The following is a 26,637-nucleotide window of genomic DNA, read 5'->3' on the forward strand; positions in this document are numbered from 1 at the left end:
TCGTTTCCTTTTGGCGTGTGAGGGTTTGCGTTCTCATGTTTCTGTGGCTAGGCCTGATCTGCATCCCGAGCTTTGTGTCCTGCTCATGCGAGGCCTGATCTGCTGAAATTGCTCCGACGCTGCCCGTTCCGAATAAACGGTCGGCGACTGTATCTTCACCGTGCAAAATAGCTTGGCCTTGACGTGAGCATTGATAGTAACAGCAGCACATAACCAACTGCACTTCACAAAGGAACAAATGCGATGCGCACAGCTCAGTCGCACACGAAATCGCCCTACTCGAACGTGAAGCACACTTCTCTGCAGCGCACACTTCCCAAAGTGACGGCTGCACCTGTTACGCTTGAAAGGAAGACAACTGCACTTAACAAGGCTTGTCTCCTTGTGCCCCTGCATATCACCTACATCTCCAGACGGCACCAGAGGAAAGAAAAAAATATCCCCGCATATTACCCAAGCTTCAGCCGTGCCAATTCATTTCACACCTTCATAGAAATGGCCTCACTAGTCATGCTACAAGATTGCAAAAACATTACTTTTACTGTGTTAGTCACCAGTGTCACTCCCTTGTCCTCATCTACTGCGAGTTTCAGGTGTCATTGCCACCTTGCGTGCACTGCTGTCAAGGCCATTACGCACACTTAAATTTGCATATAAGCTGCAGCTCAACTTTAGTTCCAACTTTTTCTGTATTTCTGTGTAGCATCATCATCACAATCCTGACAACGCCCACGGCTGGGCAAAGACCATTCTCATGTTTTGCCAATTAACTCAGTCTTATACTTGCGGCAGCCGCGTTATACATGCAAACCTTTTAATCTCACATGCCCACCTAACTTTCAGCCTCCCCATCACACACTTGCCTTATCTTGGAATCCAGTTTGTTACTTTCAATGACCAGCAGTTATCTTGCCTTCACACAACATGCCCTGCCCCTGTCCATCTCTCCTTCTTAATTTCGACTAAGATGCACCTAACACCCATTTGTTGCCTGACACACACTGCTCTCTTCTTGTCCCTTAAGGCTACACTTATTTTTTTTCCAAGACTCACTGCGTCGTGCTCAATTTTACGTTTAACCCTCTGTGTAAGCCACAAGGTTTCTGCCCCCCCCCGCCCATTAATGTACCAGTAAGATGCAACTGTTATATACCCTTCTCTTATGCATGTTATGCGGAGGAAAACACGACACGTTTCCACTAGCACATACTGCTAGCGGCAACACAACATGCCTCACAGGAGAGACGGGTTTGCGGTTACAGAGCATTCTACTGCAACGTACAAAACGATTAAACTCACCCTGCATGAGCACGGTGCCCTTGCCCTTGGGGGCCTTCACGGCCAGCTCATCAAAGGTGAGGATTTCACCGCCAGCCTTCAGGATGCGAGCGCGGGCTCTCTCAGTCACTTTGAGGGCGCACACCTGCAATTTGAAAGGATACCATGCTTTCCTGGTTTTGTCGTTATTAGAAGGGGGCAACCATCAGCAATGTGAGGATCAGCCTAACGTAACATGTAATTAACGATAGCATAGCCAATTATGGCAAACTTTGGCATTGCTATGGAAAGGCCACCAAAAATTGTAAGAAACTAGAGCTCTACTGTGGTGGAGCGCCATAAGATGCCACTCTTGGAACCGGGGCCCGCATGTGGGAAGGAACGAAACAATGTGGGTTCTATAATAATAATAATAATAATAATAATAATAATAATAATAATAATAATAATAATAATAATAATAATAACTGTAGCAATATGCGCCAAAGACATGGTCTCTAAGGCAGGCCATAGTAGAAGGCTCGCGAAATTTAGACATCTAATGTTCTTGAACGTGCATTGACATCGCAGTTCACTAATGTGGGTCTGCGGTATCGCCGAGTGTGACGCACCAGCAATGTGCTTCTGCCGAAATTTCAGTCCACGAAAGCACACACACTGTAAAACGACATGCAATACATCCCCATGCACAGTACCCACTTCACCATCAGGACTGTGTGTCCTCTCCCAAATAACATTCCTTTCTGCACATCTTAAATTGCCACTGCCATTTTCAGCATAGTCAGATGGGTGCACCCTGCGAACTTCCAACTTTGACAACACTCGCAAGGAGTCTGCGCAGCTAAACTGGATGAGCATTCACGCTTGATGTAATATTAAAACACCTGCAAGGCCGTGCTCGCGTCTAATTCTTTGGCCAGTGACGCCTCTGTATACTGGAGAATGGAACAATGCAAACATATATACAGTCGATGCCGGATATATCAAACTAGAAGGGGATCGCAAAATAGTTCGATATATCGAGAATTCGAAATACAAAATATGTGTATTTAAGGCTTAAATTAAAGCACTGCAGACCTCGATACAGTTTTCCGAAATCGTAAAAAGCATGAACATGACGATTCCGTCACATATACTAATAGTCCGCAAACTGTCTGCCTACAATAAATCACTAGTAATCAAACTAGCAGCTATAAAAAAAGAACCTTCCGTGCGTCAAGAGACGTAATAAAATGCTGTTTGTTCATTTCCGTTTGATTCATTGAAAAAAGAACCTCCGTGGCATTGCCATGGGTAACGGCGCGTATGATTCAAAGGTTCCATTTTCGCCGAACTGCACTTCAACCGGCACCCTGCTTCGCTCACGCAGTCGCATCTCAGTGGTAGTTTCAGGATTGCGTACTGCCGCGTGTGTTTTGCGTGCTCGTGAAAGTCGCTCCGACAGAAAGTTCGACAAAATGCTGCATGCAACAACGCCGGCACTACGAGCCCTCAGCAGCATACCGCGTTCATCGGGGCTCAAGTCGCTGAATTGGAGCCTAGCGTCGTGAGCCAATGTCTCGTTGTCAAGTTCTTCGTCCACATCCATTGTGGAGATTGCAGCAAGCTGCGATGGCCGTTGTTCCTGCTGTGGGTCCCTCTACTTTCGCTCTGCTGCTACTAGTGTCAGCGGCCGCGCAGTAAAGGTGGCGGGCAACGTTGGGCACGGCAGCAGTGACGTATGAAAGTGACGTATGCACGTAGCAGTGACGTATGAAAGCTACGTCGGAGGCCTTTTTCAGGCAGGTGATTTGAAGTGCGCTAACGCGATGCGGACCACTGAAACGTGATTTTATTTCTAGATAAGCACTTTCTTGGCATAAAAGTAGCACTACGAGGATTCTGGACCGCTATTTCAACAATCAACGCTGACTTAATATTTGCCTTAGTGTCCCTTTAAGCACAGGCACATGTCCCTAACAAGTAGCACTACGAGGATTCTGGACCGCTATTTCAACAATCAACGCTGACTTAATATTTGCCTTAGTGTCCCTTTAAGCACAGGCACATGTCCCTAACCAATGTCACTTGCAGTGTAAGCTTGCGACACGAGTTAAAGGGACAATAAACGCAAATGCTAAGTCGATGTTGATTGTTGAAATAGCATTCCAGAAACCTCGTAGCCCTTGTTTCGCGCCAAGGAAATGCTTATTCTGAATGAAAATCACGTTAGAGTAGTCCACACAGCGTTAGCACACTTCAAATCACGCGCCTGAAAAAGGCCTCCGACGTAGCATTTGCACTGCCCAATGTTGACTGCCTTTACTGCCCCACAGCTGACACAGCGGTTTCCACTCTGAAGGCCACACTGCACATCACATGGACATGGCATTTTGTCAAACTCTTCGTTAGAGCAACTTTTATGAGCGTGCGAGGCACACGCAGCAGTACGCGATAATGAAACCATCACTGAGACGCGACCAGACCGCAGCCCTGCGAATAGGAACTTTTGCACAACCCATGCAGTTCTCCACTGTAACGTAGAGTTCTTTTTTTTCATGAATCAAATAGAAACGTACCAGCAGCATTTTATTACGGCTTGCAATGCTCAGAATGTTCTTTTTTTATCATAAGTAGCTTGAATACTAATGATAATTTGTACTCGACATCATCGGGCTCATTCCAAAACATCCCACTGGTGGCGCATATAGTGTCCAACAATGACCTTAATTTCTCGATTACTAGAGCACTGCTATCATTCTCAAACACTGACCTTTAACTCTGATTGTTGTGTCGGCTGGCGCTCCATTGATAAGAGCACTCTGCGAAGTGCGCATGTGCCGCTAGGTGTTAAGGGGAGACACTGGTCTCGAAACGAAAAGTTTTATTATTGGAGATATTGTAATGAAATTGGGTGTGTATATGTATTTCTTCCTCCTGTTTTCAAAAATATAATTAGTTTTCATGTACTTCAATTAGTTATCAAATTGTGAGAGCATAAGTGAAATCTAATTAGGTAATTTCTTACGGGTCATTAAGACACTTTCCCTCAGTATTTTTAGGTTCTGTTTAAGATGCAGCTGTAGCCAAAGACCTGCCATGTGGAGCTATGCTATTTATATTGTCACTGAGATATATCATCATATAAGAACTTTCAATTGTATTGACATTGTGTAATCTTGAAATGCAATTAGCTCACATTATTGTTCACAAAATTTCATATGTTCATCTTAGCCACAAAAAAATAGCATAGCTCCACAGTCCTATTTCTTACGAATTCAACGGTATAAAATTTCTCAAAATTACCTTACAAAAACATAATGAAAAGATCCGTAAGGCTGGTCAAGTTGGCAAAAATGTGAAGCTGAGAAAATCGCGTTTGAAGATTGACACGCACTGTATAAATTTCTAAAAGGAACCTTTAACCATAAATTTTATTCACATGTTCCCCATCTGTTTCCCTTCAAAACAAAACAGAAAGTGTCTTGTTCCACCCAAGGAATCATATCTAAAAAAATTTTCCAATGTGCAAAGCATGATCAAAACCCCACCATGACAAGCGGCTGGGGGGTTCTGGAAAAGCCATGGGGTATGAGGCTCAAGCGACTGGCTGCTCATGTCTTTTCAGTCTTTAGGAAGAACCTTCTAGATGTTAGGCAGCATGTTACCCTGGGTAATAGGTTGCTATGCTTGAGAGAATACCTTCAAAGTAGTCCAGGACTGTAATCTTCAGTTGCACCCGTTTTGTGTCTCCTTGCAAGAGTCTTTTTTGTGTTGGTGCTCTTCAGATGAGTTGCATTTGCCTTGCGTAAACGCAGAGAGTCTTTTTCTAGGCTGTGGTCCCAGGGCACAGCCGAGACAAAAGTTTGAGTAAACAACATGGTCAATTACAAGGCCAGTGTAGAGCTCAATGATGCAGCCCACACCTATGTGTGAGCTCCGACCTCGCGTCATCCATGAGCCGTCGAACACAACATCGATGTTCCCTATGGGGTTCAGGAAGTCTGTATACAGCTCTTTTATTACTGCCACACTAGCAGCTTCACTTTCAGTCGCTGTGTTTTCGCAGGCTTTCACTAAACTTTTTAGGTGTCCCTGAAACGTCTTGTGGTGCAAGCCTCGGTGCGAAAGGTTCATACACGCACACGCACAAAAGTCCGAAAGGGCAGTAACACCTTTGCCTATCATCTGTATCCCCTTCATGGCCCTCATGTTGACTTCGAAGGGAGTGATGGTGGCAGTTCCGCTCACTCTCGGAGAAGAAAATTGCTTCTTCTCGAAATCACAACTGCTGCAAGAAAAAATAAGCTTTACCGCAAGGCCGTACTCCTTGTCCGTTGCCTTCCTCACGCTGAGACTTTTTGCGTCGCATTTGTCGCACTTCGCTTGTGCAAAAAAGTTATTCAAAACTTTCATATCGACGAGCAAAAAATCGGTCCCGGCGTCACCGGTCTGGCACTCCGCGCTTACTCCAAGAAGGTCGAACTTGCGCTGGTTAGCCGACTTTCCAGACAGAACGGTCTTCGTTTGCGCCGATCTCTCAACTCGCTGCGCCTGCTCCGCCGTTGAGTAGTACGCGGCATCAACCCGAAGTGTTTCGCTAGTCGAACTTGGTCCCACGGTGTCGTCAGTTGAAGTTCCCGGCAGGTCCAAAGGGTCCGGCCGCGACTCCAACTCCGCTGCCGACGGTGCACTTGTAGCCGGCGCCTTCTTGTTCCAAGCCCGTTTTTTACGGCTTCCAAAAGCTCGTTGCGTCGATGGTTTCAGACGAGAGTCTCCAGGCATCTCGATCGCGTGGAAAAACTACCGGCACAAAGTAGAGACACGGTCCGTCGAGAAACACGCACGATCGCAAAAGCAGGCGCACACAAACGGACAGCCACGGCGGAGAACCAAACACAAAGAAAAAAAAAATGACGTGTCGGTCGCGCCAGCCAATGGGAGACTCGGAAAGGCGCGCTTGAAAAGCGCGCCGCGTGAGAGCCAATCAGTGGCCTGGAAACGACCTTCAGAAAACCCGCGACGGCGGCCGTTCTGCTTGAGCGACGCCATTTTGAGATGGCGCAAAATGTGCACAAAGAAAACAGCTTCAAATCTAGCCCAAGATGGCGGCGCTCGGCCCGCTGCAACGCTCATGGCGCGCGCGGGAAGTTCGAACAAATTTCGTCCTTTTGGGGACATTTTAGTGCTGCCGGGGTGCTTTGAAAGCCGATTTTATCGCGTTTCCCGACCGAATTTAGCGTTAGCAATTTGAGAGTAGGTGCTCAGAAGTACAAACGCCTCGAAAATAAGCTTTGCGAAAAATCGATTTTTTGACCATTTTTGACCGTTCCAAGACCCGCGTCTCCCCTTAAAAAGCGGAGTGCCGCTTGCTATCGGCGCTCTTTCTTGCCGTAGCCACGAACCCACAAGCATGGGTCAATAAACGTCGTTCACCCGGAACTTGTCTGGTCTTTTCGGCACGTCTGTTGCAAACGTAACACTTGGCGACGAAGATGGGACTTTGAAGAGTTGCACAGCGTCAAGGAAGGCAAGTGTTCTCGGCATTCAGCCTCTGTTCAGTATCGACGATTGAAGAGTGCTGCATTTTATTCGCTGACTGATATCATGAACGAAGAAGCCAGTGCAGGTTCGACGCAGTTTGCTGCTCAACTGGGCCAGATGGAACCATTCGACGTTTCCACGAATGACTGGGCGTCGTACGAAGAGCGGCTAACGTCGTTTCTAATCGTCAACCGTGTTCCCGAAGGTGACAGAGTACATGCATTTCTGAGCATCATCGGTCCCAGAACCTACAGTCTTCTGAAATCGCTGGTCGCCCCGGAGCTGCCTTCAACGAAGAGCTTCGAGGTACTGAAGAAGACCCTGGGGGACCATCTGTCGCCGAAACCTTCGGTTATAGGCGAGCGAGCGAAGTTCCACAGGAGACAGCAAGTCGAAGGCGAGTCCATTTCTGATTACGTTGCCGAGCTACGGAAGCTAGCACGAACCTGTGATTTTGGAAGCTCGTTAGACGAATCCCTCCGGGATCGCTTCGTATGCGGTTTGTTAAGAGAGGATATGCAGCGAGTGTTGTTCACTGAGGACAGCAAACTCACGTTTCAGAGAGCAGTAGAGCGCGCTCTGGCTATGGAGGCGGCAACTAAAAGCACGGCTGAAGCCCGCACGGGTGTGCCTGCAGCCAACGCCATACATAAAGTAGAGGCGGCTTCGAGTGTCCAGTCGCAGGCATGTTTTCGCTGCGGGTCGCCGAAACATTTCGGCAAAGCGTGTCCCCACTTAAACGACAAATGCTATAAGTGCAACAAAAGGGGGCACCTTCAACGAGTCTGCCGTAGCGCCTCCGGCACGGCGCGGGGGAAACGCCCCATCAAGAGCCCTGTAAAAACATTAGCGGTGGTATCCCACTCAGAAGTGGTAGCCGTAAAGGGTGTATCTGCTCCTAGTATTGAGCCTATCATGGTACCGATGAAAGTAAATGATGTGGCAGTGTCTATGGAGCTAGACACAGGTGCCGCCGTCACAGTCATGCCTTTCAAACAATACCGCCAATTTTTTTCATCAACCAGACTCGAGCCTACAGAAGTCAAGTTGCGCACCTACACAGGAGCCCTGGTGATACCAAAAGGCGTCCTACAGGTCAAGGTGCAGCACGGCGGCAACGAGGCGCGCCTGCCTTTATACGTCGTCGACCAGGAGGGACCAGCATTGCTAGGTCGGGAATGGCTTCAGGCAATTAGGCTGGAGTGGAGCAAAATCTGGAACGTCCACCATCTGCCAAGGTCAGAGCTGCCCATTTCTTGTCGTTTAGAAGAAAGGCTACACGCTTTGATCAGAAAGTACGACTCTCTTTTTAAAGATCAGCTAGGCATGATTACCGAAGAAAAGGCCGAGCTGCATTTCAAGCCCAATCAGGCACCGAAGTTTCTCAAAGCAAGAAACGTGCCGTTCGCGCTGCAAAAGGCGGTCGAGGCTGAGCTTTCCAAGATGGAAAAAATGGGCATCATAACAGCCGTTGCGACATCAGATTACGCTAAGCCAGTGGTACCTGTTATCAAAAAAGACGGTGGCATACGCCTCTGTGGTGATTATAAGGTGACAGTGAATCCGTGCCTTGACGTCACCCGTTATCCGCTACCGAAGGTCGATGACTTGTTCGCGGCTCTGTCCGGAGGCACACATTTTTCAAAGATCGACCTGAACCGCGCTTACCAGCAAGTGGTGATGTCCGATGCCTCAAAGCAATTCCTAACCTTGAATACGCACAAGGGATTGTTCGTTGTCAACAGATTACCTTTTGGAATCTCTTCCGCGCCGGGAATTTTCCAAAGGATAATGGACACTATGTTGAAGGGCCTCAAGGGTGTTTGCTGCTACCTAGATGATATTCTGGTGACGGGGAAAACAACAGAGGACCACTTAGCCAATCTCGAAGCGCTGCTAGAGCGTCTTCAAAACCGAGGCGTCAGAGTAAAGAAAGAGAAGTGCTCGTTTTTCCGAAGCGAACTTCACTACCTTGGCCACAAAATCAGCGCTGAAGGCATATCCCCGTTGTCTGATATAGTTGACGCACTTCTCCAGGCACCAGAGCCGAAGTCTAAGAAGCAGCTTCAATCTTTGTTGGGCATTATCAACTACTACAGCAAGTTCGTGCCCCAGTTAGCTACGATAGCTAAACCATTTTACAGGCTTCTGCAGAAAAAGGTAGCGTGGCACTGGGATGAGCATGCTCGAAAAGCGTTCAACCAAGTAAAAACTATGCTGGCGCAACCACCTACGCTCGCCCATTATGAGCCTGAAAGACAACTTAGGCTGGCATGCGACGCGTCACAGTATGGTGTAGGAGCTGTCCTATTTCATGTCTACGATGACGGCAGCGCACGACCCATTGCTTACGCTTCAAGAACGCTATCCGAAGCGGAAAAGAAATACAGTCAACTGGAGAAGGAAGCGTTAGCCATCATTTTTGGTGTAAAGAAGTTCCACTTCTATCTTTATGGGCGCTCATTCACCTTGGTCACAGACCATAAGCCTCTTCAAACAATATTGGGCCCGACAACTGGAATTCCCACCATCGCGGCTGCTCGGTTGCAACGCTGGGCCGTGACGTTGGCAGCGTACTCGTACAATCTTATCTTCAAGAAATCAAGCGAGAACGCGGAAGCCGATTTCTGCTCGCGTCTGCCGCTGCCAGATCGTGAAGCGGAAACCAAAGAAACAGAAGAAGCGTTTTATTCGTTGCGCTTGGACTCGTTGCCTGTTTCTAGTCGAGATGTCGCGGTTGCCACGAGTAAAGACCGAATTCTTTGTCAAGTGAAGGAATTCACAAATGTTGGATGGCCCACGTCGATCACGGATGAGCACTTGAAGCCTTTTTTTCGCAGGTGCAACGAGCTGACGGTGCATCAGGGATGTGTCATGCTGGGCACAAGAGTAGTCGTCCCTGCAAAGCTGCAAGGGTTCGTTCTCGACGAACTCCATGACGGCCATCCCGGCATCGTGCGCAGCAAAGAACTAGCGCGCAGCTACGTATGGTGGCCAACGCTGAAGGCGAACCTCGAACGTCGCATCAAAAGCTGCGCTAGTTGTCAAGAGCAACGTAACGCGCCAATCAGCGCACCTCTGCACCCGTGGTCATGGCCGACTTCACCGTGGCAGCGTGTTCACGTAGACTTTGCAGGACCCTTTCAGAATACCATGCTTTTAGTAGTGGTCGACGCACATTCCAAATGGCCAGAGGTTTTCGAAATGCGCTCGACAACTGCAGAAAGCACGATTCGTTGTTTGACCGAGCTCTTCGCACGTTTTGGTTTCCCTGAAACAATTGTTTCCGATAATGGACCTCAATTTGTTTCGCAGGAGTTCAAGCACTTCGTGCAGGCAATGGGGGCACGGCACGTCCTCACGGCTCCCTACCACCCCAGCTCCAATGGGCTGGCAGAGCGTTTCATTCAGACCTTAAAGAACGCCCTCCGCAAAGACGGCACAGGAGAGACACTGCAGGTAAAGCTGCATAAATTTTTGCTGTCGTATCGCAACACGCCGCATGCGACGACGCGTGAATCACCAGCCACACTGCTCCTGGGACGACGCTTACGCAGTCGGCTAGATGCCGTAAAGCCCTCCGTGGGGGAAAGAGTAGCCCACAGACAGTGCACTCAGGCACTAAGTCGTCCCGTGTCGCGAACGTCATTTCTTGGTAGGCGACAACGTGTTAGCACGTAATTATTGTGGAAAAACAAAGTGGACTCCCGCTGTGATTGTTGCTCAAACAGGTCCTGTCTCTTTCAAAGTGCGTGCAACCACACAGAGGGGCACCTTCACCTGGCGTCGCCACCAGGATCAACTGCTGCACAGACCTGCAGAGGACGTTAACCCTACGCATGGAACAGCTGGCGAAGCTACGACCAGCGAGTTCCTGGTTTTTCCTGAGACTGGCGACGCACCAGTTCCTCCGACTCCACAACCGTCCAGGGCGACTCCGGTTACGCCACAGGCAACACCAGCACCCGCCGATGCAAGACGCTACCCCATGCGAAATCGTCGCCCACCAGATAGATTCCAAGCTGGACTCTGAATGACTTGGTGTGCGTTATTAAAAAGGAGGGGAGGTGGTGTTGTGTCGGCTGGCGCTCCATTGATAAGAGCACTCTGCGAAGTGCGCATGCGCCGCTAGGTGTTAAAAAGCGGAGTGCCGCTTGCTATCGGCGCTCTTTCTTGCCGTAGCCACGAACCCACAAGCATGGGTCAATAAACGTCGTTCACCCGGAACTTGTCTGGTCTTTTCGGCACGTCTGTTGCAAACGTAACACTGATATAAATTTTTATTTGCCTTTAGTGTCCCTTTAAGATACTTAACACAAACAATGCACATGAAATAAAGGGGCAGTCAAGATGGTCACTCACGCGCAGCTTGGGCACCTCGTAGATGCGCAGGTCGTCGGTCACTGTGCCGACAATCACGGCGATGAGTCCTTCGCGGCCGGGTTTCTTCATGAAGCGGACCTGCGATGTCATTACCGAAGGATGGAGGGATGTTAGGAGAATCCCCTCTTGACGCTAGTGCCACCACACAGTGTCATACCTATGCAACGCGGGCACAAGATACGACATTCAGTAGTTACGGCAATAAGTTAATAAATGGCATATTTCTTTTTGCACCGGAGCTGCATCACACCTAGATTTAATGGGGGAGCGACTAAAAAGCCACCAAAACATGCCCGCGTTGCCAGACCACTTTTTGGTGCTGTCCCTAGGAAATTCCAAGCGAGATGTACCTAGCCTAGTCCCGTGGCTCTACGTGCATGTGAGACGTTGATCATGCGATTTAACCATGGAAATGCAGGTGGCTTGATTTAATGGACGCACGAATAAGGTGCATACTTGCTGCTTTGTTTGAGAAGGGCCACTTTTTGACTAAGGGGCACGCAGTTCGCAAGGCGGGGGAATCAGTTTTGCTTCAGCTCAATGAGATCACTGCGCAGGCATAGCCGCACAGTGCATTAGGTTTCATTTTTGTGTTAACCTTGCTAGCGTATCAAGCGCATTAGTTTACGAAGCTGGTCCTTTTTGGAAGACGAAGTTTGAGACATGATCGGAACTTGTCTCGTGGTTCCAGAAAAGCCAGCTTTTCCCAAAAGGTGCCTTAGAAAAACGTTTAGCTCCAATATTCCGCGATATAGTCACAGAATAATCAATATTATTGCTTGTTTTAAACAAATGCTTGTGGCGATCGAGCCACCACGCGAACGAGCGTCATGCCGAAGCCGGCCTCCCTACTTAGGGCACAGTATGTGTGTACTAGGTGCAGCGATGCAGATTGCTTATTTTCTCGTCAGATCAGTCTGAAACAACCTGGCGATACTCTTTCCGGCAACTAATTGCAGCCACAGGTAGCAAACTTCACAGCGTGGCATTTAATTTTCGTCGCATTACACCCCTGTGTAGCGGTAAAACTTACAAAGCAATTCCTTCATTGTGGAGCGCAAAGAAATCTGTGCTGCGCACGCCGCCCATATTTTGACTCGTACCCTGCTTGTTTACGCCATGCTTGCACTGCCCCTTGGATTCAATGCACTATATATTTACATTATATATACGTGCTACAAGATGACAGATTCACTATAGTCAGCTTTATGGCATTGCAGTTGTGTTATGCCACAAAGCATGTACTGTGCATCGGTGATTCGTTGTGCAGCGAAGCCCACCAGCAGGGAAATCGTAACTGCCACATACGTTACCTGATGCTTTGTCTTCTTTAATTACAAAAAAAGGCGCCCACGCAGTCTCCAGTCACCGTACGAGCACCCAAACGTCTAATAAATGCGCCAGTGCATAGCAAAGGTTTCTTCAATTCTTCTACCCGCCACGCAAACGAATTAGCAGCAACCCTCTACATTAGAGAACAGACCAAGCCACTTCTTGGAATAGCTTGGAATAGTGTCATGGAGAAACTTAATTATGCCAACAGAAATTATTACAAGATACCAATGAATCACGTGGCCTGAATTCAGCGTGGTCGCATAGTGTCAACTTGCTGCAAAATTGCGACGAGGCGCCGCTACGGATGTCTACTTCAAACGCCAGCTGCTACATTTCAGGTCAAATAATAAATGCGCAGATGATGGATTTATTAGCGCTGCTGATAGTCTTAAGAATCTGTATAAATTCAAGCGAACAAACGTGAGGTAACATAAAGCAGGGCATACACAGACATTTTAACGCAACGCACACTCTCGAGTGCCTCAAGTTTCCTCACTTGACGACCGTCGGACCCATCGGATTCGAAGGGGATCGCGAAATAATTCGATATATCCATTATTACAACTGGAAAATACGCCTGTAAGCTTTCATATTAACACGTCTCGGACAGTCTCATGAGATGATTGATTCCTTCAAGTTGCTTCGAAGCCGTAAATGTTTTATCAACCACTTTGCGGCAGCGAACCCTTCTCGGCCACGAAGGGCTAGAGCTTCACAGCGTGACGTTTAGTTTTCTTCGCATAACGCCACTGTGCAGCGGTGAAGCTTAACAAGGCAAATCCCTCATTCTGGAGTGCACTGAATTATACCAGGCGCTTACATCGGAACACCACTGATACCTTGAAGAGTGAACTTGTTGGCTAGTTGGTTCAACATAACTTAAGGGAGCAGCGCGAAAGACAGGGACAGAAAAGGCACACACACACCCACACGTAGCGCAATATGTGTGGTGGTATGTGTGCCTTTTCTGTCCCTGTCTTTCGCGCTTCATCCAAACTGACAGCAGAGTCGATGTCTTAGCAATCTCAGTCACTTCTAAGCGAACATTCGCGAGGTAACACAACAAAGCATGACACAGATACACAAAATCTTTAAAGAAGACACGCCATCAAGTGCCTCTAACTTCAAGTTTCAACTCGGCCTCTCGTTGCTCTCGTCTGCTCTCGCCAACTTGACTAGGGAATTTCTGGGTACACCACGGCGCTAGTTTTGCTCGGCGGCACAAGGTAGCCAACATGAAACATGCTTACACCGCTAACATTGGGCGATGTTTAGGTGGCTTTTTAGTCTCGTGCATTTAATGGCATCTGACCAGATGATGTCAATGACGATGACTGTTGAAGTGAGCAATTTTAGCACAATAAAATATGAGGATGCATTTTAGCAAATTTGATCTGCGTTCAAAACTAGTGGAGTGTGGAAGTAAGCATGTTATTGTGCCATCAGCTCGTGTATGTAGCTGTTTTTTACGACATTGCAACCGACCACTGCCCCTTCAGTCACGCATGTTGAATCCGAAGCCTAGGATCCTACATGGCGCCTGTCATGACGAAGCCGTTGCAATTCTGACGTGAATAGCGCTATAGTGCAATTAGAGAATAACACAAGATTTGTTAAAAGGTGACGAGTGCCATTTGATTTGTCTGTGTGGCATCGCGCAAATGACATTAAATCTTAAAGCATTAGGATGTTAACGCCATCTTCTGTGCCCGTGTGGCACGGGTATCAAGAGCACCAGCATGCGCGCACACAAGGGATCTTATCGAAAGAAGAAGCGCAGAAACACGCACCACGCGAGCGAGAGACGTCACCGGCCGGTTGATGCGGCTCATGAAGAGGCGTCTCAAGACGATCTTGTTGAACTTGGCGTTGGTCCTGCGCGCCAGGAAACGGTAGACCTGCGGAGACAAGGTGTTTTCAAGCCACCGGCTTCGGACTCGCGCCGAAGCGACCAGCGCGCGTCACGCAACAAAGTCACAAAACATCGAATGCTGGCGGCAACAACGAGCTTCGAAGCTTGCGTATGCGCAACGTTAGGCACGAGATCTAGGCAACTCTCGTTTCAAAAAAAGACATCGCCGACGCTTACCTTAACCAGGAGGCCGAGGTAGACATTCTCGCTCTTGGGCCGCGTCCTGCGGACCTTGCGGTCGTACTTGTGGCATATATCGATACCCTGCGCACAGAAAGGACATTGTGGGGAATTGGTCGCTCGCGGTGACACAAATTAGATGGGATCCCAAGCGGAGCATTGAGCCGATTTAATGGATTTAGATGACAATTCGCACGACATGAAACTCACCATGGCGGATATACACGCGAAAAGAAGAGGATCATGGGAAACAAGGAACGACAACGACTTTGGATCGGCATCGGCTCGATACGACCACCTCCGGTCTAAAATGTTTCTAAAAATGGTGACCGTGACGTCACTTGAAAATTTCCTACGTAAACATTGCGAAAGTAGTAAACAAATGTATATAACTTCAAAATTTTAAATGTTTCAAATTAAAACGTTGCATTTAGCGCAAGCTTTAGCATCAAATGCCCCAAATACAGCACTTATAACGTGCTTTGATCTCACGCTGCAAGCATAGCCTTAGAGATTTGTTACTTTTGCTTAGCAGTTCAAATAAAACAACGTGAATTAAGACAACACCTCCTAAATAATGTATTTATTTTATAATTTGTTCAGCAGTTTCTTAGAGATTATGGGAATATTGTTTAAACAATTTTATTATTGCTATAGTTTGAAACACTGCCGCTAGAAAGCAAAGACGTGCATCTACCTCAAGGTAGATGAACGTTTGTCTGTCCACGTACCTACCAATAACTGTCATCATCATCAAGAAGACAGGCCTTGCGGTGGTTTTTCTTTCTGTGCGTTGTTGCTTCGCTTCTCGTGCCGAGTGTCAGCTGCGTGCATGCAGCCGTGTTCGTTTCCTGCACGCGCGACGGAAAACATTTCAGTCGCCCCGGCCGTCTACTACCGGCGCTGTGTTGTTGCCGCTAAGGAGCGTCGGCTGCTGCTCTCGGCCATGTCGTCTGCCTGACCGGTGTCGTCTGCCATTGAGCACCTCCGCATAGGTGAATAGGTGTTGCTTGCTGCCGGCAACAAAAACGAAAACGATGCAGTGCGTGCTGAGGGACAAGTTCCGGCTTTACCCGAACGCCGAGGACGACTACGACGTGACGCTGTACGAGAGCTCACTCGTGTTCGAGCCGTGCGTCAAGGGCAAGGGGTTGGCGCAGTACCGAGCGCGCACCGAGGTGAAGCTAGAAGACGTGATCGGCTGTCATGTGATGCGCGTAGCCGAAAACGCCACGGGTTTGAAGAGGAGCGTGTCGTACTTCTGTGTCTACGCCTACCACCTGATTCCGAAGAAGAAGCAGAACCTGTGCCAGCGACGCCAGAAAAGGACGTACGTGTTTGCGGTGGACCAGAGTGACGAGTACGAGGCGAACCTAGCCGTGTCCCGAGTATGGCAGTCGGCATTCCTCTGGCTACTCCGAGGCGTCAAGCCCGAGCGAGGCGGCGGTGAGTTTATCTGTTTGCGTGCTTAATTAAAAAAAAAAAAAGAACGAGTCTCACTCGCATCGTTGCCTGATCGGGCCATTCTACGTCCCTTTTCATCCTACTTAACGCTTTATCGCTTCATCGAACGAGTGAGTTTCAAAACGTTCGATTACAGTGGTCTAGTACACTGTAGTTCGATCGCCGTGCCATCGGGGTTGCGGCCGCTCGCCCGGCAAACGGGATTGGGTTAATTTCGTATGCGGACTTTCCAGAAGTTGGCAGACGGACGCGTGTCCGTCTGCTAGCTTTTTATGCGGCCCGATTCATTTAGCGCGCGCTTTGAGGGCCTGTTAATGCGCTTGTTTTCGATTTTTTTTTTTAATGACAGCGCGGTCTAGCCCGCAGGTAGTACTGTACGGAGTGTTGCACCTGTGTTTTCTACCTGATGAGACCTGGCGGTCTCGCGCGTCTATTTCGGGTCCGCTAATTTCCTGTATATGGAGGAACGGCATTTCTTCCGTTCGCCGTGCTTCGTATCTTCACCGATGTCGTCTGCTTCCGCCGCTCGGATAGTGGGAAAAAAGAATTGCAATGCATCCTTGAGAACGTGAAACGTTCCCGTTTGCAGTAAAGCGGAATCGGAAGACGGTAGCGTCGGTATCTTGTCTGCCCGTATGTCACGCCAGTCTATTTCGTCACACCCATCAAAACAACACGCACAGTACATCGCGTGCATAACATTTCGTTTACGGAAGCCTTCGCACACTTTTTTTTCGCCCGATCTTATCTCGTTGCTCCAACGCGAAATGCGATCTGCGGTCGCATCGCGTGCGGGCTTTCCAACGGCTGTTTGTCTCTAGGGCCCGCGAAATTCGGTCATCCGGAGGTGGGAAAGTTTATCGGAAATGCGTCCCATTTTTTTTTTTTTTGTCCCGCCTTCGTTTCACCGTGATAAGTACCTATGCCTGGATTCTCCGAAAATGCTATCGGTATTCCAAATGGGGTCGTAGAGTTCAGAATCGATAACGCCCGACATTTGACACCGTATTTTTTAACGCATAATACAGGGCTGCGCGAAAAAAAAAAAAAAAAAAGACGGACGAAAAATGCCGAGTACACAGGACGCTAGATATTTCCGCCATGTGGTTGGTATGCTAAAGAAGATACTTCATATCGTGGCTGTGTCGCTGAAAATTCATGTAAAGCATTTGATACTGTGTCATTTTTTTATAGGCACGTGTCTAGATGACGTGTATTCGTATTGGCCTGCAATAGTTTTTGCGCCCGTCCTGTGCTCTTGCGTTTCTTAGTTCGTGTTTTTTTCGCGCAGCCCTGCATTGTGTGTTCCAGAATGCACCAACTAGCCCAAACTTTACTTCATTTTTTTTTTCTTCATTCATGTGTACGACGTGTAGTCGGCGTCGGAAGTTTAGGGACCACGAGACGCAAAGAAAGAAGCTGAATATTTCTACTTTTACGGCAGGGAGACTTACTTCCGGCATGTTCTTATACGCGCTAACGAGGTCTGTGCAGTTAGACCTAAAACAGTCACACATTGCTGGGAAATTAGAAGTTTTAATACACCTAGTGATCTCTATAAACTTTCGAAGCCGACTGTACGTGTTCGCGTATGTTTGGCGGTGCGAACGATTCCATACGTATTGTTACACGAGCGACTGTCGTTCGGTGATGTACAGGGTCGAACACGCTTAGGTAGAACGCGTCATCGGCATTGACCTCGTATCCGCCGATTCATTGCTGAACGTGAAATTCAGCAGAATACTCTTTCATTTAACCCCCCACCCTCGGGTTTTCACTGCGGTCTGGCTGTAAGGACCCCAGTGGGAGGAGGTCAGGCGAGCGGGGAGGAGTGAACCATAGAAATATATTGCAGCAAGGTCGACAGTTGGGCTAGTTGGTAAGGTTCCATAATATTTTAGAGCAGCGCAAAAGACGGGACAAAGGACAGGAAGTTCACAGACGAGCGCTTACTCGCAACTGGCAGATTTATTAGAAGAACCAAGGAAAAGAGAACATACAGAAGGTGACCCAAATGATCTGTGTTATCGCCGCCACGTGGGGATCATACTAACATGCGCGAGGGCAAGAAAACCAAAAGAACCAAGAACATGGCAATATGCAGTTTCTAGTAGAGTTACTGTATATGCTCAGTAACTCTAGTTTCTAGCTACCTTCAGAGGCACCTATCGGATCTTTTTGTTGCCGATCCGTTCCGTGCTCACAATTCCGAAGCTGTTGTTCAGTATCTTAAGGTTACAAACCCAGGTCCATGCTCTGCCTTCAGCATAGACATCAAAGATGTTTTCTACTCCTTGCCACATGAGCGTCTTTTGCAAAATGTCAAGGAATGTATCTGCGAGGATAAAGACGAAGTTCGCTTCCGCGATAAAGCTGGCATCAGTGTTGAAGGTTTTATGGAATTATTGTCTTTTTACCTTGTGTCGACCCTAGTAGGATGGGATGGAAATTTGTTCTTACAGTCGTCGGGGGTCTGTATAGGATCTAGGGTTGCGCCCATCTTGTGTGACATTTATCTGAGCAAATTCGACAGGATGCTGGAACATAATTTGAATGGCTTAAGCAAGCGAATTTTCCGTTATGTAGACGATTTTCTTATTTTTATTCCAAATTTTGACACCTGTAGGCTTGCTGTAGATATTCTTGAGGTTTTCAAGGAAGTTAGTTCTGGTCTCACCTTCACGTTTGAACTCCCAAAAGACCAACGTCTACAGTTTCTAGATCTAAAATTAGTATTTTCCCATGACCACACGTGTTGGATGTTCTGCCCCAGAACAAAAAAACCACTTTTAAGTTACAACTCATCACATTCTAAAACAGTCAAAGATGGCATTGCGCTTTCCTGCCTCCGTTCAGCGCTCACTAAAACATGTAGCCACCTCATTAGCACTAGCTTCTCCCTTCAGTTAGATAGACTGTTGGGTTCTGCCTTCCCGCCTCAGACTTTAATTGTCCAATGTGAAAAGCTTCTGAAGCAGGTAAAAGAGAAGTTTGTATCACAAAAGAAGGATGAAAACACAAAAAGAAACGTCGCTGTCATTCCCTATGTGCACAAGTTCTCCCATTGTCTAAAAAAAGTTGGTGCCCGCTACGGCGTGCAAGTGGTTTTTAGCGCCCCTAACAGACTTGGGAAGATTTGCGCTGCTGTTCACAATAAACTTGAAAGAAGTTCTACCTCACGAAAAGGGGATTGCAGCACGAAGCATCAAAATCAGTTTGTGCCGTGTGCTTCAGGTGTTGTCTACAGCATCCCAGTGACGTGTGGGCGTTGTTACATTGGACAGACGGGACGCTGCCTAAACACCCGTCTTAGAGAGCATAAAAATAATCTAAGTAACAATTATGGGCCACATCTAGCTGCCCACTGTAAAGGTTGCAAATGCACGCCTCTTTTTCATAAAACTACCGTTATTTTTAGGCACAGGGATGATGCGGCGCGTGAGGTTATGGAAGCATTCTTCATTAAGAATGCTGGGGAGAGTTGCATCAGCTCTCCTTCAGTGGCGCTATCGCGAACTGAAATTAGTTTTTTGGAGGCGGGGTAGATAGACGCTCTTTGGCTTTTGTGTTTTTGTTTTTCTGGTTTTGTTGGCTTACCTTGCTGCTGCCTATCTGGTATTATGACGGTAGAGTTTCACCTATCGCTATTTCTTGGTTCTTTTGGTTTTCTTGCCCTTGCGCATGTTAGTATGATCCCCACGTGGCGGCGATAACACAGATCATTTGGGTCACCTTCTGTATGTTTTCTTTTCCTCGGTTCTTCTAATAAATCTGCCAGTTGCGAGTAAGCGCTCGTCTGTGAACCTCTTGTCCTTTGTCCCGTCTTTTGCGCTGCTCTAAAATATTATGGAACCATAGAACACCCCCCCCCCTCCTAATGAAGAACCGTGCGCATGCGTAGTACTGCAGTGCCTAGAATATACTGTGCATTCTAGGCACTGTAACAGTGCGTGCATTCCTCCCCTGCATCAACAGCTGTTGGCAGCCAAGACTTTCTGATGACAGTGCTGTTTCTCCGACCCCGATCTTTTTCTGTATGTTAATTAACGTGCGTGGAAAGAATTCTGTGACAGTTCACTGGTGATGATAACATTAACTGCCGTGACATAAGCATGCATTTTCGCCACGTAGCATTTATTCCGTGTATACTCAGAGAAAAAGAAACGAATATCTCAACTTGATATTTAGAAGAACAGATACTTGGGCGAGTTTGGGTGTCACGTGTGTCAGTCAACCGGCTGTTGACCCTCGCGCGACAAAGGTAGCTTTTGTTTTTTGTCATGGTTTTTATCTTCGAGATGATAGTTGCTTACCGTTTGTTAGTTTGTTTTTTGCGGACGCGTGCGTTTCACCGTTGCTTTTGCCTTTTGGTGTGCGATAAAACCTGGCAGCTTTCTGAAAATAAACTGTAGTTCGAAGTGAGCGCTCGTCTTGTCTAGTTATTTTTGTGTATCTTGTGTGTTTTGCGCTTCCAAGTATACCGAAATGAACGTGATATTTCAATCGCGACTTTCTCTCGGTTGCACCTCGCAATAGCGAGAAAAAAAAAACTGAAAAAAAAGAAGCTTAAAATGACAGTTAGCCTTTTTCTACCAGCAGATGCCGTTTAGCAACAAACAAACAATAACAGTAAGGAGAAGTAGATCAATCAAACATCTGTTAGTGCCCGGGAACAGCTTGGAAGCCTGTGTACTGGCGAGCTTACAACTGAAGTAATATAACACACTAGGCATTAAACGAAGTGACGTTACATAGCAGGGATTTGTACGCAGAAGGTAACAGTTGAGACAGTGTGACGTACAGAAATAAACGGGGGGGGGGGGGGGGGAACGCGAGGCGTGTGTAAAAAATAAAAACAAGTTGTAGAGCAAGATCATTGACATTTGTGCAATATTAATGTCTGAGGTTTTACGGGCCAAAACCACGATATGGTTATGGGGCACGCAGTAGGGACGGACGTTCACTGACATCGCGCAGAACACCATGGCGTCTGGTATTTCGCCTCCATCGAAATGGGACTGCCACGGCTGAAATCGAACCCGCGACCTTCGGGTCAGTAGCAGAGCGCCGTAACCCCTGTACCATCGTGGCGGACAGCAAACTGACTACGACTAAGAGCTGACTACCAACATATGCGCATATTTTTCTTTTCCTGCCGGCAGAATAACAAGGGGGGGGGGGATAAAACCAAGCGCACGCATACCGACTAGAGATGTCAGAATTACTCCTGAAGATGTAGTCAACTTAGATTACTCTAGAATTTTTAAAATATATTTAAATTAAATCACACCTGGCCGGAAGTAACGATAGTACTTAGCAAAGAAAGGAACAACATCAAAACACGGCCTTCATTTTCTAAGAAATGTGTACCAGCTAACCTGGAAGCGCGTTTCAGTGACGATAGTACGTCACAATTAAGTTTTGAAAATCAATGACATTACTTTGAAAAAAAAAAAAGGTACTTTAACACTTCCACAAAAGTTAATCATTTATGCCCTATCTACTGTACATTTTATTTACAGCGTATATACATTGAAATCTCGTCTTTTTTTCATCGCCGAAGCGTTTGCCTCGTCCTTGTTACTTGTCCTTGTTATTTGCTTGTTATTTATTTGTCCTTGCTATTGACTTGTCCTTGTTATTTATGTTTCATTTTTGGTCAATTTTATGCATCATAAGGGAAGCCGAAACGCTATATTTTAGTTCAAATTCATTGGGAAAGCGATGAGCAATTTTCTTGAAATTACTCGCTTGAATTACCCGCTTGAGTTACTCGCTTGCATATTCCTAGTTTGTCAGCTTACTTTATTACCTCTGCGTATTCTTAAGTTTGCTGCATTGTATTACCTAGAAATTATTACCCGCATTTATGGTAAACACTTCCATCCGTTTTTGATTATCTTTGTTAATTTTTTTGTCTATTGCGTTATCCTACTTTGTTATTTATGCCTTACATATGGCCACGCCTTTGCTAATTGCCAATGTAATATATGAAATCTAAACTGCGCACATTTGTTGTTGTGATGTAACATAACTATGTACGTGTATTACCTGTACATGATCCTGTACCTGTACACGTACTGCCGGTTATGATCCCTGACGGGACCGACAGTAAACATATTGCTATGGCTTTTGTATTTTGTGAAATCTAAACTGTGCTAATTTGTTGCTGCTAAATTGTTACGTAACTTTGTACGTGTACTAGTTGTCATGATCCCTGGTGGGATCGGCAGTATTTATGAAAAAAATTCACAGGGTGCCCTATGCATTCACCTAAGATGACTCGAAGGCGAAAGCCATCTTCTCTTTCTTCTCGGTCGATGCATTGAACCTGCCCCGCCACACTGCGAAAGCTTTCTGCACTCAACGTGGTTTTGCACTGCCTTCAGGATCGGCCCACATACGGATGGCCTGTGATGACGTCATCATGTGACGTCATAACGACTTAATAATGACGTCACAAATTTTGGCGATCTGTGACGCCTTGATGACGTTATATGGTGACGTCATCACGTGATGGCGATTTTGTTACATCCCTCTTGTTGTCCACCCCGACGCCGCGGGACGCCGACGGTCAATTTTCGCGTTTGATGAGGCATCTAAAAGGCTTTCGCCCTAATAAATAAATTGCATTACTCGGCACAGAAAAAAGTAATTTAATTACTGTAATTTCGTCGCTGTACTTTCAATCACTGCCAAGTCTGGTATCAACCTGTCATAGGTTAGGGACGCGTGTGAAGTGAGGATCTTCGCGACGGCCATTCAGTGTGGTGGACGCGCCCTCACGAAGTACGCGCGTCGTATTGGTCGTATGCATGCAACTCGCGTCGCGGTCACCCCCGGCACGTCCTTCTCTCCGGAGTGTTTCGCATGCATTCCCTCACCAAGGACACCTGTTGTCGTCGTCGTCGTCTTGACCGCCGCGCGCGGCACGACTTTTCTTTACATATTTTTTTTTATTATTGTTCCGCCTTTTCCCACCGGCTTTTCTTTCTATACACCTGCCGGGCTTCGTCCTTCCCATTCACCGTTTTCGCATTGCACGGTTATTAGTGCCGCTTCCTCTCTGGTTTTCCAAGCACTGTTTACGCGTTCGACGAGTTGACCTTCGGAGAGTTGCGTGCATCACCGACAAGCCCGGATCCTGTTTCTTTCTCTTTTTTTTTTCTTTTTTTCAAACACGTTCTACGGTCTTCCGATCGCGATTGGTGATGACTAAATGCGCGGAATGCTTACGACGGGTACTGATCAATTGGGTAATCAATCGTTTATTTATCGTGCTCAGGAGTAGCCTCTCGGTCCTACAGTGCTGACGCGCGTATAAGAAAACAAAAATTAATACAACGAACACAGTCGACATGAGGAAATACCACCCAAAGAAAAAGTAAGAAAATATGGAAACAAAAACAGTCAGAGTGACAGAGGGACATTATTCGTAGTGATATTATTCATACCGAGGATCTCGTCTCAGCAGACTTTTGATACCCTTATAGGTGTCCTGCGAGTGTTTATTTGTCAGCTGCGAGTTCACGATAAACAGAGATCACGTGTTACGGGACGCCGGCCAGTTGGTAAGGAAATAGCGTTCCGCACTCGCCGCCATGGCCACGAGTGGCGCTGGCTAACACTCCCATGATTACTTGCGCAGAATACCGGATAGTGGGCGGCGGAACGCCCGGCGCCGTAGCTGGATTGTCAGAGCATCTGACGCGTTATTCGAAGGTTGTGATGTTCCATCAGTATACCGGTTGCAAGTGTTCTTTTTTTTTTCGTTCACTTTAATTCCTTTCCATTTATGTCATAATGAATACGCTAGTGTTAAAAACTACAAACAATCTACCCTGTGGCTTCCTTGGCTTCATTGTCTGGTGGTTTCATCAGGGTGTGTAATAACAAAGAAACGAGAGCCCACCGATCCATGAGCCTTCTTTGGTTCCGGCATAACACATTAACACAACGCAATAAACATATAAGGACAACGACGACAAGGACTGTTCGCACGCAACGAAGCACAAGTTATGAGCTGAAAAGACAAAATGAGGAAAAAAGGACTTGCAGAACGTGTGAAACTATGCGAAAGCCTCGCAAAGCGCGGAAGAAAATAGCAAATTTATTCGCGCAGCAGTGAGCGTGCTAACGACACATTTTTTTAATGATTTTTACAGCGGAGTTGTATGTGGCTATAAGTTGGAAGAATGTGGCGGTCCGTGACTGCGCAGAAACTATAATGAGGAAGCAACGCTTGCATATACGCTACCTCGAGGGGTCTCCGCGCTTGCACTAGTTTCTATTCAGGCTTTGTCAGCATACATATCTAGGGATGGTACCCGCCGCAGCATGAATCGTTACCCGTGAGATCCTTTAGGTGTTCTTAATATTCGTTAAGCTAACGTCACCAAACGCACAAGTTTGAAGCACGTATCTCATATAAATGTGGTGATAGAGAAATCGAAAGCTACGAAGCTACGATCGATACCAGCTCGTGATTAAACGCCGGGGCCGCGCGTTTCAGCTTCGCTGTTTAACCATCTGCATACGGAGTTCTCGGCCGGTGATTTATTTATTTTTTTCCTTTTTTGATCAAGCAGCGAAATCGACATTCAAGTAATGTATGTCGCTTTTACTTCTGCGTTGGCCTCCACGCGACTGGTTTCCCGAGCCAGGCGGGAGACTGCAGTGATGCAGTTCTGTGCCCCCCCCCCTTTCTTTTTTTGCGCTGGACAGAAAAAAAGAAATTTATTCTAAAGTATGCAAGGTCGGCTGTGTGCGCTCCGGTTGTGAAGGACCGGTACCTAATGTGGTTGCCACTTTCAGTAATCGTTATAACCTATCTTGTCCCTAGAACATAAGAAATACTCCATGAGCTTGTCACGTGGAATCTTTATTCTGTAACGTGTTAGACTGTTTGTTTTCTTTGGGTTAGCCTAGAGTAGGCATAGGTTGGATTAGGTTTAAGTGGCTTAGGTTAGGTAACGCCTGTTATGGTTCCGGTTCTGTCAATGTTTTCCACGCGTCCTTTTTCTGGCGTCTTTCGTTAAGCAGCTGGCGTCTTTTCGTTTTGCTTTTAGAAAACATCTGGCGTCTTTCGTTGGTTTATTTCATCAATCAACGGCGTTTTGAACAATATTTTTATTGTTTAATCACGCACAGGAGAAATCTCACCAGGCACTACCTTGGAGGTAAACAATGGCTGCTAATGGGAATGAGAGACAGAAAAAGTCGGCTTTTAGCTAACACTTACACTTCTACTAACGTTACCTACTGGAACATGCCAATGGCTGCTAATGGGGAAAATATGAGAGACAGAAGAATTCGGCTTTTAGTTAACGCGCACGCTGCGAATTTTTTATTGTTCAACAACGCACAGGAAAAATCTCCCACCGGCACCACCTTGGAGGTCAAGATCTGGTACTAGCGTTAAGACTGGTTACGCACTACGACGGGGACGAACGGGTGCCGCTTTAAAGGCCAACTCCGGCAATTTTTTGGCCATGTCAAAGTAATGGTGCTTTTATGTTCCTGAGACGCTCCTGTTACGGGCCCGATAGCAGAAATACTCGGCAAATTGGAGAATAATTTTAAATACGCAAAAAAGCGCCACACCGAAACCCAACCGAGTGTACTGTCTACGTATGACGTAGACGTTGTTACGAACGAACCGGAAGTCGGGCAAGGCATGCCGGTCACGCCGGCGCGGAGTATGAAAACTGTGACAGCCGGGACGACCAGCGAAGCGCCGGCCAAACCAACGCTGTCTATCGCCTTGTGCACAGCAGACGCTCGCTGTAGCGGCCGAAGTTAGTGGTGCCCTCAGCTGCGTCGCTTCCGCCGCATTCCCAACACTGACGTCACAGACGCAATGTTGCCAATAATTGTGGGAAGCCAGGAGGGCGTTTGCAGACAATCTTTAAAATTCATTTGCAAACAATCTGTGCATGTCTCAAGCCTGTAATTTGGCATAAATGACGGAAACGTGCAAAGGAACGTACCCAGCGAATTTCATTGAGATCCATCGACCTCGAAAAATCGCCGGAGTTGGCCTTTAAGGAGCTTCGCCCCTAAAAAATGTGGAGCTCACTCAGACTCACTCGAGAAATATATGTTGCGCGTAGGGCTCACTCGGACTCAGGCTCACCAAAATTTTCCTCAGCCAGACTAACTCGAACTCAGACTAAAATTTTTCTCGACCGGACTCGCTCACCAAAATATTACTCACACGGAATCACTCGGAATCAGAGTCACGGCTCGATCTGTGTCTGGGTTGACTCATGAGTGAGTTTACCGACCCATATTTTTTCTGGTCCCTTCCGGTTCCGTTTAACATCCGCTTTGAAGTTCCACAGCATCTGATATGTCCATGGACGGGATCTCGCTGGGTTAATATCCTGGCTGAACGTATATATTGTGTTCCAGGTTTTGTTTGAGGCCCGTGTGCTTAGATTTAGGCGCACGTTAAAGAACCCCAGGTGGTCGAAACTTCCGGAACCCTCCACTACGGCGTCTCTCATAATCATATCGTGGTTTTGGGACGTTAAACCAGAATAATTAATTCATTAATGTGT

General features: G+C 47.1%; 3 protein-coding genes across 4 annotated transcripts in view; 2 read left to right on the plus strand and 1 right to left on the minus strand.

The window, feature by feature from the left end:
• Window positions 1-14,915, minus strand: part of LOC119399920 (60S ribosomal protein L18) — a 230,300-nt gene extending 215,385 nt beyond the window's left edge. For both annotated transcript variants that reach the window (XM_049417897.1, XM_037666812.2), the window contains exons 1-5: window positions 14,822-14,915; window positions 14,609-14,695; window positions 14,310-14,417; window positions 11,164-11,262; window positions 1,300-1,423 (exon numbers count right to left, since the gene is read on the minus strand). In XM_049417897.1, the coding sequence (XP_049273854.1) occupies window positions 1,300-1,423; window positions 11,164-11,262; window positions 14,310-14,417; window positions 14,609-14,695; window positions 14,822-14,824 (421 nt within the window). In that variant the 5' untranslated portion in view covers window positions 14,825-14,915. The remainder of the gene's footprint in view (window positions 1-1,299; window positions 1,424-11,163; window positions 11,263-14,309; window positions 14,418-14,608; window positions 14,696-14,821) is intronic.
• On the plus strand, window positions 9,820-10,852 carry LOC119399919 (uncharacterized). Its single transcript, XM_037666811.2, has 2 exons — window positions 9,820-10,260; window positions 10,551-10,852. Exons 1-2 carry the CDS (start codon window positions 9,955-9,957, stop codon window positions 10,836-10,838), a joined length of 594 nt encoding a protein of 197 aa, XP_037522739.1. The 5' UTR covers window positions 9,820-9,954; the 3' UTR covers window positions 10,839-10,852.
• Window positions 14,916-15,379: 464 nt separating the features above from the next.
• Window positions 15,380-26,637, plus strand: part of LOC119399918 (sphingosine kinase 1) — a 67,458-nt gene continuing 56,200 nt past the window's right edge. Inside the window, exon 1 of the mRNA XM_037666808.2 lies at window positions 15,380-16,057. Within this exon, the coding sequence (XP_037522736.1) occupies window positions 15,649-16,057 (409 nt within the window). The 5' untranslated portion in view covers window positions 15,380-15,648. The remainder of the gene's footprint in view (window positions 16,058-26,637) is intronic.

The sequence above is a fragment of the Rhipicephalus sanguineus genome, chromosome 7 (genome assembly GCF_013339695.2).
Source record: "Rhipicephalus sanguineus isolate Rsan-2018 chromosome 7, BIME_Rsan_1.4, whole genome shotgun sequence".
Classification (NCBI taxonomy): domain Eukaryota; kingdom Metazoa; phylum Arthropoda; class Arachnida; order Ixodida; family Ixodidae; genus Rhipicephalus; species Rhipicephalus sanguineus.

What these genes read in the sequence shown, in the direction of transcription:
- LOC119399919 (XM_037666811.2), top strand. Translation starts at nt 9,955, where the DNA reads ATGCTTTTAGTAGTGGTCGACGCACATTCCAAATGGCCAGAGGTTTTC. An exon ending in GCACAGGAGAGACACTGCAG is followed by an intron (nt 10,261 to 10,550) that starts GTAAAGCTGCAT and finishes TCTCTTTCAAAG; the next exon opens with TGCGTGCAACCACACAGAGG.